The 13,897-nt window shown below is 41.4% G+C and overlaps 1 protein-coding gene across 1 annotated transcript in view; it reads right to left on the reverse strand.

Moving 5' to 3' along the window:
* Positions 1-2,207: 2,207 nt before the first annotated feature.
* The window catches only part of ankrd11 (ankyrin repeat domain 11), a 143,680-nt gene continuing 131,990 nt past the window's right edge, over positions 2,208-13,897 (reverse strand). The window contains exons 9-13 of the mRNA XM_055216289.2: positions 6,803-13,893; positions 6,414-6,512; positions 6,103-6,246; positions 5,925-6,017; positions 2,208-5,795 (exon numbers count right to left, since the gene is read on the reverse strand). Coding sequence (XP_055072264.2) covers positions 5,610-5,795; positions 5,925-6,017; positions 6,103-6,246; positions 6,414-6,512; positions 6,803-13,893 — 7,613 coding nt within the window. The 3' untranslated portion in view covers positions 2,208-5,609. The remainder of the gene's footprint in view (positions 5,796-5,924; positions 6,018-6,102; positions 6,247-6,413; positions 6,513-6,802; positions 13,894-13,897) is intronic.

The raw sequence follows: 13,897 nt of genomic DNA on the forward strand, positions 1-13,897 counted from the left end.
CCCATAGTATTCTTTTATCCTACTATGGAAGTGAATGGGGCTCATGATCGGTTTGGTTACAAACATTCCTCAAAATATCTTCTTGTGTTCATCACATAGACTGTAAAATAAAAAAAGGATGACATGATGCCGCTTTCTTTCATTGTAATGAACTGAACATAAAATGTACGATGATGGGCGCTGACCTGTTACGCAAATTGTCAGTTTGGAGCCTGGGCATGCGCAGAGGGAATCTTCAGTGGAGCCCAAGGGGTGCAGCAGCGGTATCAAACTTGCTCCCAAATGCTTGCAATTGCAAACCCAATTCAACCTCACCCCTTGAATGTCTCATTTGACTGGCTTGCAAAAATTAACAACTCATGTTCATTGTGTGAACTCAGGGTGATTACAACTACCTTAAAGAGCACTCATTTCATTTCTAAAAAACATTATTTTGTGTATATTTGTATAACAAAATGTGTTCGCGTGGTTTATGGTTAAAAACACATTATTTTTCACATACCATACATTTTTGTATCTCCAGATTTCACTCTCTTCCTGAAACACATGAATTTGAAAAGCTTTATGTCCCTGATTGGCCAGCTAATCTGTACGTTGTGATTGGTCTGAATACCTCTGACGTCAGCCGGAAATGTGAAGCTCCTTACCATGTTTGAAAGATTCGCTCACAATGCAAAGCTAACAGATGTTAACTTACAGGATGTGAGTCCAAGCGGGAGGAATTATGATAATGTCGATCTTTACTACATCACCAATCCCAGGAAGAGAGATTTACGTTGGAGACGATAACTCGCGTCATCATTTACTTTGGGGTTTGTACCTTTTGCATATCGTTAACATGAACTAATACACACTTACAAAGGAAATGTAAAATCGTGATTCGGACCATTGGTGATCTTTAAAGGACCAAAAGCATCTTTTGGAAATTTTATTGGAAGTGTAATTTCTTTTTTTATTTTGACCCGAGTCCAGTTTGTTTGCATGGAGAGGGTGGGATTTATGACTTGTACGCAATTCAGCCACCAGGGGGCAATCAAAGAGCCAAGCAGCTTCACTTTTTAGGATGTATGAGGCTCACCCGGTACATCATAAAAGAAAATTATACAGGTTTGTAACAACATGAGGGTGAGTAAATGATGAATTTTCATTTTTGTGTGAACTATGAGATATCAGTACGGTTAAATACTTTTATTTCAGATTAGCATTTGCATGAAATTGCTAAATTCTATATTTTTATTTTTTTCCATTTATGAAGTTTTATTCACTTTCTTATATTTCCCAGTTGTGTAATTGAGTCACTTAATAAGAGATACCAAAAGAAATAGCAGGTTATAGCCATTCATATATCAGGTTGTGATTGTAACAATATGCATCTTAAAGTGTAACTTCATGTTAAATGAACTGTATTTGTTGTTACTGTGTAAACATAAAATTATCTATACTTTTAAACACTCTTACTATCCTGAAAAATAGTCACAAGGTAAGAGTGACAACTTGCCCCTTGCACATAGAGTTAGTGTCAAAACATCATATATTTTAAAGGGGTCATATTACTAAATTTTTCTTAAGATGTAAAATAATAGTTTGGTGTCCCCAGAGTGCATGTGTGACATTTTAGCTCAAAATACCACATAGATAATTTACTATAACATGTTAAAATTGCCAATTTGTAGATGTATAAATGTGTCCAACACCAATTTTCTCATCCTCCGCAACAATTTTCATTGTTTAAGTCCTCAAGGAACTAACAATCTCAAAAAAAAAGTGTTGGAAGGGACATAATTGACTGTGACACTCAAGATGGCTACCTGGTAAGCAGTTCTTACTTTTTTCTCTCCAGATAAAAGTTGAAATTTTGTTTGTCATAGTACCTAGACAACTTTTTAGTCCTCATTACCGAAACATGAGTTTGTAAATGCATATATTTAATGTAATATCATGTTGTGGTAATGATATTTTTTTATAATGTTCATCTAAAAAATTTAAATAACTCTATAGGAAATATTTTTTAAATCCTCTAAAAATAATGGTTATAGTAAGTTCACACCAAATTGGCTTCAAGGGCTTTTTAAAAATTCTGATGCTGGACACCTTCTATATCTTTCAGTATATTAATACTACAATCAGGTCTAAATAGACGTGTCTGTCTTATTACTCTTTGTTCATTAATCGTTTGTTCAATCACACAAAAGAAACCACAAAGCAAGTCATTTCAAAAATTTATTTACGAACATAATCTCTGAGGAACAACAGCAGTTCTCGCGCTCTCTGTACATGCAAGTGTAGAAAATAACAATTTTGAATTTTTCCTCTCCGTTAAGTTTTTTTTGTCTTTTTTTAGTTTCTCGCTTTTAAATCGCAGGATATCAACACAGCTAAAGGTGAAAGTACTGAATCTTTGACAGCACTGACGATAGCATCAACAAACCCCTCCCTCCCATAGCTGCTCCAACAATATGTACACAATTGAACTACATTGTACAAATAAAAAAGATACATTGTTACATCACCGGCAGCGAGCGCGATACGTCTCGTTGCTGTTAGAACCTCACATTCTACGCAAGTTTCGACTAGTACAAAGAGGAGGGTGCAAAACGTCCTGGAATATTATTTACAATTATATACAACGTCTCGTTTACGCATTACAATAGGAAAATTTACACAGCGGAGACCTTCGAATCAAACATACCACAGGTGTCAGAAAGATAATAAATAGGCCGTTTCTCACTATTTATGAAGTATACTACATGAGTTCAGTTCCATTGCAAGAAATATCTGTCGTGTTCGTGGACAGAAAAGGCTTGAAATTGTGGCTTGATCCTAAAGACTCGAACGTGAACTGATTCATTTATACTAAGAGGTAACGTGTTGCAGACAGAGATCAGTGAATCGCAGACAACAAGCTTATGTGTAAGATTAAATCAAATACAGTATGTTTAACCCCAGAATAAAACCTACGAGGATATACCATCACAATTCCAAGCCTTTTCCAATGTGGGAATGACCAAATAAGAAGACAACGGAACATTATAGCTTGTAAACAATCCGCATACAGGGGGGGCTTAGCGATGATACATACACCATTGAATTAACAAGTCACTTTGTCATGGTAAAATAAAATGCACCGAGTTACATCAAAAGTACTTGTGAAATAAAACAAAGTAGAAACTACACGACACAAAAGAAAACAAAAGCACTCAAAGCAAACATGATCTGAACGGATATTCGCATTTGACGTTTTTTTTTGCACTGTACGGTACTCAAAATACCAGGACATTAGTTATCCAAAACAACTAGCTGCGAAACTACCGACACCTGTTGCACCCAGACTCAATGCACACATACAGAACTGCGTCATGTGGGATTTTCAGACTCACATGAAACGGATAAAGAAACAAGAACGAAACAAAACTCTAGCCTGGATGATTGAGCAGACATCACACAACCACACTGAAGTACAGGCAGGTAATGAAGAACGGTAAAATATCCAAACATTTTCAAGCCCCCTACCTGAAAAAGCAATATCTAATAATTAGAAATAAAAGCTTAAAAAACAATTTGTACTCCCCTCTGCGGTGGTGATGGATAAATTTAAACATACACATGTAAATGTTTACTCGGATGGTAAAGCAAAATCAAAAAAAAAAAAAATGACATTGGTGCAATTTACTAAAAAAACAACAAAAACAAAAAACAACAACTGTGAGAGGAGATTGACAAGGATGTTAACTATGGAAAAACAGTCACAGAGCCCATGTATACAAATAGTGAGGGTAAAACCAGAGGTGTCTGCGTTCTGTTCTGACATAGTGTTTTAAAGAAGGGTGGCGAGACGATCACTTCAAAGTGTCATGCAATAAAAGTCACGTTAGAAGACAAATTAAAAACCTTTGGGATTGGGAGAAAAATGCAAAACGTCTGTCGAATAGTTTGCGTAAGATTTATCACGCTAGTTCACAATCTTACTCTTAAAAAAACCAAACAAACAAAATATTGAAAAGATAGGAATGAAGCCTATAGCACGTATACAGATAATGAGAAGTCGTACTTTTATTAACCCAACTTATTAAATGAATCTTTTTGTATAGTGCAGAAAAAAAGTTTATAATGAATGTAGGATGGTGTAATGGTTTTATATTTGGACAGACTCGAAATGAAGTAAGATCTTCAATCCTATGACTTGTGCAGCTTTAGAAGAAATCAGAGACGTTAAATGTATAAAGGCATTTTCTTGGTTTATACTTTTAAAGATATATACTCGTGTAATAAAATGATGAATAATATACCTCTACTATTCTTTAAATAAATCCATAGTTGCTCTGCTACATCTGAAAACTATAGTAGTGGCCCTGACGGAGGGAAATGATGACGTTTACTAACAATGACAATCTAGATCTCGGACAAGAACCTCGAGGAGCTTCGCGTGGAAAATACTGACGATGTGTACACCTATTTGGCCCATGGGTATGAGGGGGGAAAGTGCTGCCCGAAAGTGAACTGTACATACAATGATAACTTTTATTCATTTATTTTTTACACTTAACTGAGTGATGTTACAGTACATAAGTTATTTACAACTGTGCAGTAATGTGTGGCAAAATAAATTATCTAGAAGGCAGCGAGAATACATTGGTTAATGATTATAAAAACTGTACATCATTTACGGAATACATTTTTTTTGCGCTTTTGTATTTTTTTCCATTAAACTAATGTTGGCTCTGTAGTGTTTCAAGTCACTTCCTCAGAAAGGGAACAATGAAATGCCCGAGTAAAGAAAGACATAAACCAAAAACAAACATTAAAAAAGAAAAACTTTTCAAGAGACCATCTTGTAAGTCCTTGCCTCGTGATTTAAGATGGCAACGTTTGCTTTTAACATGTGTCCTTTTCCTTACGTAATCCTTTGAAGGCAGGCGTGTCGGGCCTGGCTTAAGGGACCATCCGAGACTGACCGATTCGGCACGTGGGACCGCCAGATCTCGTGCCCTGTAACTGGACGCAGTCTCTCCTCTCCGCTGTGGCACTGAGCCCTGCCCCGTGTACACAGCTCCCCGCCGCCCTCGATCTGGGTGCTGTACAGCGAGAAAAGCGCTTTCCGCTGTAGTCGCGACACACTCGGGTCCGTTTAACAAGAGGGTGTGCGCGAGCACTCCTTTTCACCCCCTGTTGGGTTTTTTTGTGCCTGCACGTCGAGGTGTTGGTTGGAGTTTTGTGTCCACCACTGTGCCGACTGTCCCCGGGTTCTGGAGCACGTGGGTGGAAGCTCCTTGTTTGTTATTTAGTTTAGGGGAGAATCAGAGACGAATTCTGTCCCCAAATCACACCCAAGACAGATAAGGGGATAAGGTTCAAGCACTGTCGCTTTTTAAATCCCAAACAAAACCATAAAAACTTGAAGGATGAAAGTGCAAGTTGTGTTCTTCTCCCGTAAAAAGACGGTCCCTCCTCAGGCAAAAAAGGACAAGTTTTTTTCTATATAATATATATATTCTCTCTCCTCAAAGAAATCTCCTCAAACCGGCTAGCCCTTACCGAACTTTCTGTTTGATGTCTCTTTGATAGATGATTAATATTAGACCAAACTCTCAGAGTCTGAATGTGTGTCTGTGTCACGCAGGCAACAGTACAAAGTCGTCGTTGACGTCAACCATTGGCACGTAGAAAGAGGGGACCTCGTTCACGCACAGAGACTTGTGTCCAGCAGGGTCCAGCTCCTGTACCTTGAGTTGCCACTCCATCCTCTGCACTGCGTTCAGAGCGGCGGCCTCATGCTGCTGCCGCATTAGCAAACACGTCTGGGTGGAGAGAGATGCCATGGATTAGATGTCGATACTTCTCGCAGTACTTAAATACACATTTATGGTCTTCAAGGACAAATATGACAATAATGGACCGTGCACTTTTTTTATTAGGATATTTCTTACCTTCATGCGGTCGTACTTATCGTCCACATCTTGAATCCAGGAGATAAACTGCCGAGCATTGAAGCGATCCCTTACAGACTTGTTCTCATCCCCCTGAAGGTCAAAATATAATACAAATTAAATGTAGTTGAGGGCCTTCTGACATTTTGGACTGAAAGTTAAAATAAGCAGGACTTACCTGGCTCTCGGATGGCATGTTGTAGACTTCTGAATCCAGCAGCATCGTGCAAGCGCTAAAAGGAACAGCCTGATTCGCAATGGTTCTTGCTGCTCTGCAATGAACACGCAGCACTTCCTGCTCACAAGATACTATTAACTTTTCCTGTGAAAAGAGGCGTAACATCGGTGTGAGGCCAAAAATACCCAATTAGTAAACATCTATCTAGAAAAAAGTCTTCTAAAAGAATTAAGGTCTGAAACATACAAAAGTTTATTGGTATGTGATGACTGAGAAGACAGAATTAAAACAGGCAATAAGTTCAAGTTTACCCTCTCAATGCTGTGCTGCAGTCTTAGTTTTCCTCGAACCGCCTCTTGCTGTCTGAAAAGCTCCTTTAAGGGCTCCGATAAAGATGGAGGTGGAGCAATCTACAACAACAGTAAAAGTCATGTCATTCAATGCACACTCATAGTCTTCTGAGAGATCTTTATAACTTATCTATGGAACAACAAACATTGATAAGCAGGTGCAACATAGAAAGATTGGATTCAACTATATTGTCATTGGGCAAACCACAAGTACAGGGTCAATGACATGCACCCAGAAGTGCAAAAAATCTACCTCAAAGCTATAAATACAAGGTATAGGTATGGACAAAACTTGCTAGAATCTTATCAGGTCATGCCAGGTTAACCTATAGTGTCATATAAAATCTTACCACAGGGATATGAAGCTTGCTCAGAGGCTTGCCATCAAGAAGGTAGGAGCCCGTGTATGTCACATATTCTGCATAACACTGGGGAGCTTGAGGTGTGATGTAACACAAGATCTTTCGTTTTTCCTCAATTTTCTTGCGGATCTGTAGGTACTCGAAATAGGGGTTGGAACGGTCGCTGTGGTAAGGTTCAATGTCATCCAATTTGATGGCATTCACAATGACCGCCAGAGTCTGCTGGATCATCTCCCGGGTCTGCTTCATCGCTGTGTTAACGAGCTGAACCTGCACATGTTGCGGGCCCGATTTCGTAAACTTCCTTTTACGTGGATGCTGAGACTGGCCATCATCGTCCTCAACAGGCCTGCCTTTCGTTTTGGTGAACAGTGCTGGTGCAGGAGTGGAGGCATGAGATGCGGTCGAGCTGATGGACTCCTTTTTCTTTTCAACAGTGATATTAGATGGGGTGTGATTTGTGGTGATGGGTGCGGAGGATACTGAGCTGGTGTTGCTTGATGAGGTTGATGCAGCACTCAGCTTGTTTTGATTGGCTAGCATCTGAGCCATTTTCCGAGTCATCCTCGGAGTTATCTCCTCTACTTTCTTGGGTGGCTCAGGCACTGGGACAGGAACCGGGACAGGAACTGTCACTGGGACCGTCACTGGGAGCGTAAATGGGATTGTCACTGGGACAGTCACTGACAACCTAGCGGTTGTTTCAAGAGCCTCTGACACTTGGGTAGTGTTACTCAACGAGACAGCTGGGAGAGGAACAGAAGGATGAGGACTAAATAAGGGACCCAAAGCAACCACTGGATTCGGTCCTAATAGATGTGGTTTTGTGGCAGCTGATGTTTCCAGAGACTGAGCCATAACAGACGGCATCACAGCATCTGGAGTTGTTTCTTTTTGCCTGTATTCAAAGTCTTTTTCACTGTCAGTAGAAAACAAATTGCTGCTATTCTCGTCCACTTCTTCAAATGTCCCCTTCACCTCTGGAATAGTTTCTTTAATTGGAGGAACATCTGGGATGCACTGTGGTTCAGGCTGCAATTCACATGGTGGTCTGTAGTCCTCCTCACATGTGGGAGTAACCAAATCCTGAGCAGGTTCATGAGGAGGCACAATTGCAGGAGAACAGTGAGCTTTGGACAAACTCGGCAAGTCGACATCTATCATTTCAACATCTTCACTCGGCTCATTGATGGGAGGTCTTATCTGAGGAGGTGAATGCTTGCTCTCATCAATCTCCGGGACTGCTATATCGGGCTCTTGCATCTCCTTCTCTTGAAAAGGAAGGTCTGGTATAGAGAAGGGACCCATGTCATCCATTTCATCAGCTGTACTAGAAAATGGATCTTCCCATGAAACCACAGGATCCTGGCTGATTGGTGGGGCTACAGACATGGTGGTCTCAGGCATGTAGCTGGGAGACTCGTGTCTATCATCTTGGATCATACACGGAGCATCTAGGTCCATGTGCGTCTCCTCGGGATTGGGTTTGCAATCGGTGAAGAAAGTGTCAAGTTGAGGCGATTCTGACTCCAGTGGCTCTGACAGAGGTCTTTCTGGTGATGAAATGTCTTCCACTGCATCTTTGAAGACATCGTAATGAGAATCAGAGATTTGTGATGAACAGTATGCTCTGGAGTAAGCAGAGTGAGGAGGTGTCACAGGAATAACATTTGAAATGTGTGACAGATCACAATCGGAGTGTGAATACGGGCTGCTTATCTTGGAGACAGCCGCCTCAACCTCCCTATAACTGTCATGAGATGGCTCTTCTGAATTCCATTCCAAGGACTGATCACATGGGTTTTCAATGAAGTTGTCCTGTGGACGGGTGGGTGTTACGGGAATGATATCCGGATCTCTTCTATCCGAACATTCAAGCCACGCCTTTTTGTCAGACTCGTCAATTTCAAGAGAATACGAGGCATCATCTCTAGACTGGATGGGCTCATCTGCAACATGGTGACATTCTGGGGCATCCTCAGCAAAATCATCATCATCATCATCTTCCTCCTCCTCCTCTTCCTCTTGTTCTTCAGCAACAGGAGGCAAGTAGTCACTCACACTCACAGGGTGAGCTGGCATCAAACCAGGCCCGCTCTGGTGTGGCTCTGAGAGATCATCAATATCCATGGGTGGCAGGGCAGCAGGTGCTGGAGTTGGTGGAGCAGCTATATCCAGACAAGGCTCCTGAGGGTCAGGTCTATGAACTGGAGTTGAGGGCTTCATGAGATATGTATTGTAAATACTCTCCGATGGGTGTTCAATGTCATCTTTGATGGAATTTACAGCTGAAGCTTCCTCTGGTATCCTATCATGTTCTGTCAGGTCTGGCCTGGGAGACATCATGTCCATAGGGGGCGAAAAGTATGCTGGAGAAAGACAATTAAGACTGTCTGCTGCCAACTTGTCCTCAGTAATTTGAGAGGCTGACGACTCAAATTCAGTGACTTCTGGTACTTGTTGTTGTCGTAAAAACTTTTCCGCCTCTGCTTTGAATTCACCCTCAAGTGGTCTTCTGACATCCGAAGTGGCCGACCGACTCACGAGCGGTAACTGCATGTTCTTTGCAGGTGTTATGCACGTTCCATCCTGGAAGTTATGTGATGTGTTGGAATATCCATCGTAGAAGGAAGGGAAGCAGGAATTCATGGACATGGTAGCTGAAGAATTTTGACACTCGAGACCATCAAATATGATATCAGAATAATCATCTGTACTGCAGGTTGGGGTTCGTGGTGTTTGCATGACTTCCTCGTAGCTTGGACATGAGATCACAGAAGTTGGGGTAGGGACACCTGTTGGTCTGTTCTGATCAGGTCTTGGAGATGCAGGAAGACTTTCTTTCATTTGGTGTCCAGCAAGCCAGTCTTTTGAGTTCTGACTGTCAATAGGTTGTGACTTTCTATCAGGAGACATCAACTGAGCTGGAAGGCCAATTTCTTTGATCTTTTTCTCCTTCAAAGCAGTTTCAACGGGAGCAGATTTTTTGGAAGAGAGTTCGCTGTGAGAGTTCTTCTTAACTTCCTCATTTGACTTGGTTTTATCTTTGAGTTTTGGGTCGGCCGATCGATGTCGTAGTTTTTCCATCTGTTTCATTCTCTCTTTGTGTCTCTTATGGTGCTCTTTAGTTTCCTGATCCTTTAAACTAAGCATCTGGCCAAAACTTGTTAGTCTCAAATCACCATCAACCAAAAGCTTTTCACGAGGGCGGTTGTCCTTTCGAGCTGTGTCTTTTGACTGGCTAAATTTGTCATTTTCATCTTTGACCTTTGTTTTGGTAATGTCTTTGTCAGTGATATCCTTGTTTCTGTCCTTATTTTTCCCATCAAATTTAGAACAGTCATCTTTAGACTTCTCTTTGAGAGTTACGACTTGAGTGTTTTCTTTTAATCCAGACTTTTGTTCTTCTTTGGAGTGTCTGAACGACCCAAACCCTTCTGAATATTTATGCTTTTCCTCCTTCACCTTTTCCTTGTGTTTCTCTTTTTTCTTTTTATCTTTTATTTTCTCACTGTTCATGATACTGTTTGTCTTGTCCTTTTTGGACATCTCCTTCTCAAACTCAAGAGTTTTATCCAAGTCATCTTCTCCATCACCTTTGGAACCATAAGGAAAAGTGTAAGGGTCCGCCTCCAGTGGCATGGGCTCTTTGTCAAATGGCAAGCTTTCTCTGCGGCCGTAGGACTCTCTGATCTCCTCTGACTTGTCCTTTTTCTCCACCTTTTCTTTCTTAACTTTCTCTTTATCCTTGTCATGGCTCTTTTTGGATGATGAAGAGGAAGAATGTCTATGCCTCTCTTTCTCTCTGAACTTGTCCTGTGGGGTAGAGATGGTAAGCGACTCTCTTCTCTCCTCGGACACGTCAGGTATACTGATGTTAGAGGAATCGTAGAAGTTGCTAATGACCGGCTCGTGACCTCTGTCTGTGAAACTGTCTGATGAAATTTCACTGTTTCTGTCATTGGAATCATCTTTATAATCATTCATGGCCTCCTCCTCAAGTTTCTCCAACAAGGATTTCTCATTTTCACCACTGCCCTTTGAGGGTTTCTTGTCTTTTAAGTGCTCTGGCTTGTCTTTGTATTTGCTTTTGCTCTTTTCTTCACTAGCATCTCTCTTGTCAAGAAGTTTCTGCTTTATTTTCTTGTCCTGATTGGAATCCACAGACGCTCTATCTTTACGCTCCTTATGCTTTATGTCAGTTGAATCTTTGTCCTTTTTATCTTTGTGTTTTTCCATGGAGCCTTTTCTTTCCTTCCCAGCATCAAATGTTGACTTTTCTTTTTTCTTGTCTTTGTGTTCCTTTTCTTTTGGTTTTTCTGTAAAATGTGTTTTCCCATCTGCAGAATATTTCTTGTGTTTATCTGTCTGGAAATGATCCATTTCATCTCTGTCAGGTGTCGAGTCTTTCTTGTGGGAGTCTGACAGGCCGAGAGAATCGCTTAATTTTGCAACACCTCCATTATAATTGTCATCTTCGTCTTCACTCTCATCTGTGAAGATATCAGCGATCTTATACCACGTCTTCTCTCTCACCTTTTCAGGCTTTTTCTCCTCTTTCTTAAATTCGATTAAATCTTTTTCAGCATGTTTGTCCTGGGATGTCTTGTCTTTCTTCTCTTTATTCTGCTCAGATGTAGTCTTCCTGTCTTTGTCCTTGCTATGAGAATCTTTATGCTTTTCTTTAGCCACATCCCGCTTGTCTTTGGAGGTTCTTTCCAGGTCTTTGTCTTTCATCGACCGCTCAACTGAGTTCTTCTCTGGTTTCTCTTTTTCCTGGTCCAAACTTCTGTCTTTAGGTTTGTCCTTGTGTTTGTCTCCTTTGGACTTTTCTTTCTTTTCCACACCATCAGTCTTTTTCTCCCTTTCTTTCCCAGAGTGGTTCCTCTCCCTTGAATCAGATTTACAGATGGTTTCATTTTCTGCTTTGTCTTTAAAAAAGCCTTCACTCCCGTAGTCATCTCGTAAGGATTCCTGCTTTGTTTTAGAGTCTTTCCTCTCTTTGGAAAACTCATAAGAATCCTTTCGGTCTCTGCTGCCATCCACAGCATCCTTCTCTTTCTTCTCTTTGACACCCTCTGCTGACTCTTTCCGTTTCTTCTCCTTTTCCACAGACTGACCAGAATTAAACTTTTGCTTGTCAGTCCAGTCCTTTTTCTTGTCAGTGTTCTTTTCAGATGTTTCTTTGTCTTTCTTCTTTGATGCGGTTTCTTTTTCAGGACGCTTTTCCCCATGATCTGGCTTTTTATCTTTAACCTTATTTTCCTTTTTCCGCTCCCTGCTTTCTTCCTTTACAGTTTCCACAATTAACTTGACCGCATTATTTGCTTTGTATTCTTTTACTGGTGCGTCCCAGCTATCATCACCATAAAGCGAACTGTCAGAAGAAACATCTGACTGCCACCGATCATGGGGGTCATCTGAAGCGCTCATCTTGGTGTCCTCCAGTAAGTGATTCTTGATGTCATAGTCCTCATAATCCGGCTCCTCCTTAATGGTCTTATCCCGTTTAGACTTTTCTTCTTTTGTACTTTTCTCTGATTTAAAATGTTTGTCCTCTTTTTGCTCGTTCTTTTTGTCTGTTTTGAGAGATCTGTCCTTGGACTTTTTCTTTTTCTCATCTTTATGAGCTTTCGGTTTCTCCTCCTTTACTTTGTCTTTTATGCTTCTCTCTTTTTCAGTTTTTAAGGGTTTGTCTCTCTCCTCTTTGCTCACCTTGTCCTTGTTTGACTCTTTTATTTTCTTTGACCTCTCTTCCTTTGTCGCCTTTTGAGATTCTTTAACCGGCCAGTCCTTGTCCTCAGATTTACTTTTTGACAGCTTGTCTTCCTTCTTAAAATGATCTTTGTCATGTTTGGAAAGTTTGACTCTGTTTTCAGAAGGTGACTCTGTCTCCACGATGAGCGACTTCTGCCGCGAATCGTCAAAGTCGAAAGAAAAGCTCTTGACAAATTTTTCATTCATGTCTTGACTCAAAACTACACTTGGAGCCTTGTCTTTTTCTTTACTTTTGTGTTTGTGTTTCACCTTGTGTTTTTTCAACACCTTTCCATCTTTGTCTGTTTTGGAAATGGCTCCGTCTGTGCTGGAGTTCTTGTAAAACTCGGAGTTCTTTTTGTCTAACGCATTGGCATGCGAGTTGTTTTTCTTTCGGTTGTCTGGCACCTTCTTTTTCACTTGTTTCATGGACTCGACGCTTGAGTCAGCAGAAGAGTAGTCCGACTCGCTGGATAGTCTAGAGTCAGAGAGGGAGCTGACATCAGACCAGTTCGGGGAGGACACTGTCTTCCACCCATCTGTTCTCCACTGCTTTGGGTGCTGCTCCGCCAGAGACTGTGTGTGCTTCTGTGAGCTTAGACTTCCATGTGAGGATGACGTAGAGGAAGTAGACAGAGAGCTATAGACAGAGGGATCTTTCAGGCTCAAAGTAGAAGAGTCCTTTACACAGTTCGAGCTCTGCATGGAGCCTTTATCATCCTCGCTCTCAAGGTCCCCGACTTCCGAGTCTGAGGTGCAGAACTTGTCGTTCACTTTACCAAAGCGCACCTCCTTACTGACGTTATTTTTTGTTGTCTCCTTCTTCCTCTTCTTCTTCACTTTACTTTTCTCTTTTTGCTGTTTAGAGCTCGTTGACGTAGAGTCCCGACTCTTGGCGTTGGTCTGAGGTGCAGGTTGCCTTGGTGTGGTCGTGGGCGTGAAACACAACGTTCTGTCGTCCTCGTCCGAGCTGTTGCTGTCCGACACGATCCGACGCACAGCCTTCTTTGGTGTTAGCGAGTTGCTTTTGGAATAGGTTTTAACCTCCATCTTGGGTATGGAGATTAAGCTGTTGGGCTTGCTGACGGGTTCCTTGCGGAACTCCTTCTTGAGCAGATGCTTGTCGTCCACAGGTGGGACGCGCTCCTCCTCGTCATCCTCGTCGAACTCGTACTCGTCCTTGACTGGAGTGGTGGTGGATTTGGGTGGGTCCATGACCTTCCCTTTTAGTTTCAAGCCCTTCTCAAACTCTGAGTCTGTATTATTGCCATCAACAGAGCTGGATGGGGCAAACGATGGCGCATCTTCCTCTTCTGAAGATTCTGT

The sequence above is a fragment of the Misgurnus anguillicaudatus genome, chromosome 21 (genome assembly GCF_027580225.2).
Source record: "Misgurnus anguillicaudatus chromosome 21, ASM2758022v2, whole genome shotgun sequence".
NCBI classification, from domain to species: Eukaryota; Metazoa; Chordata; class Actinopteri; order Cypriniformes; family Cobitidae; genus Misgurnus; species Misgurnus anguillicaudatus.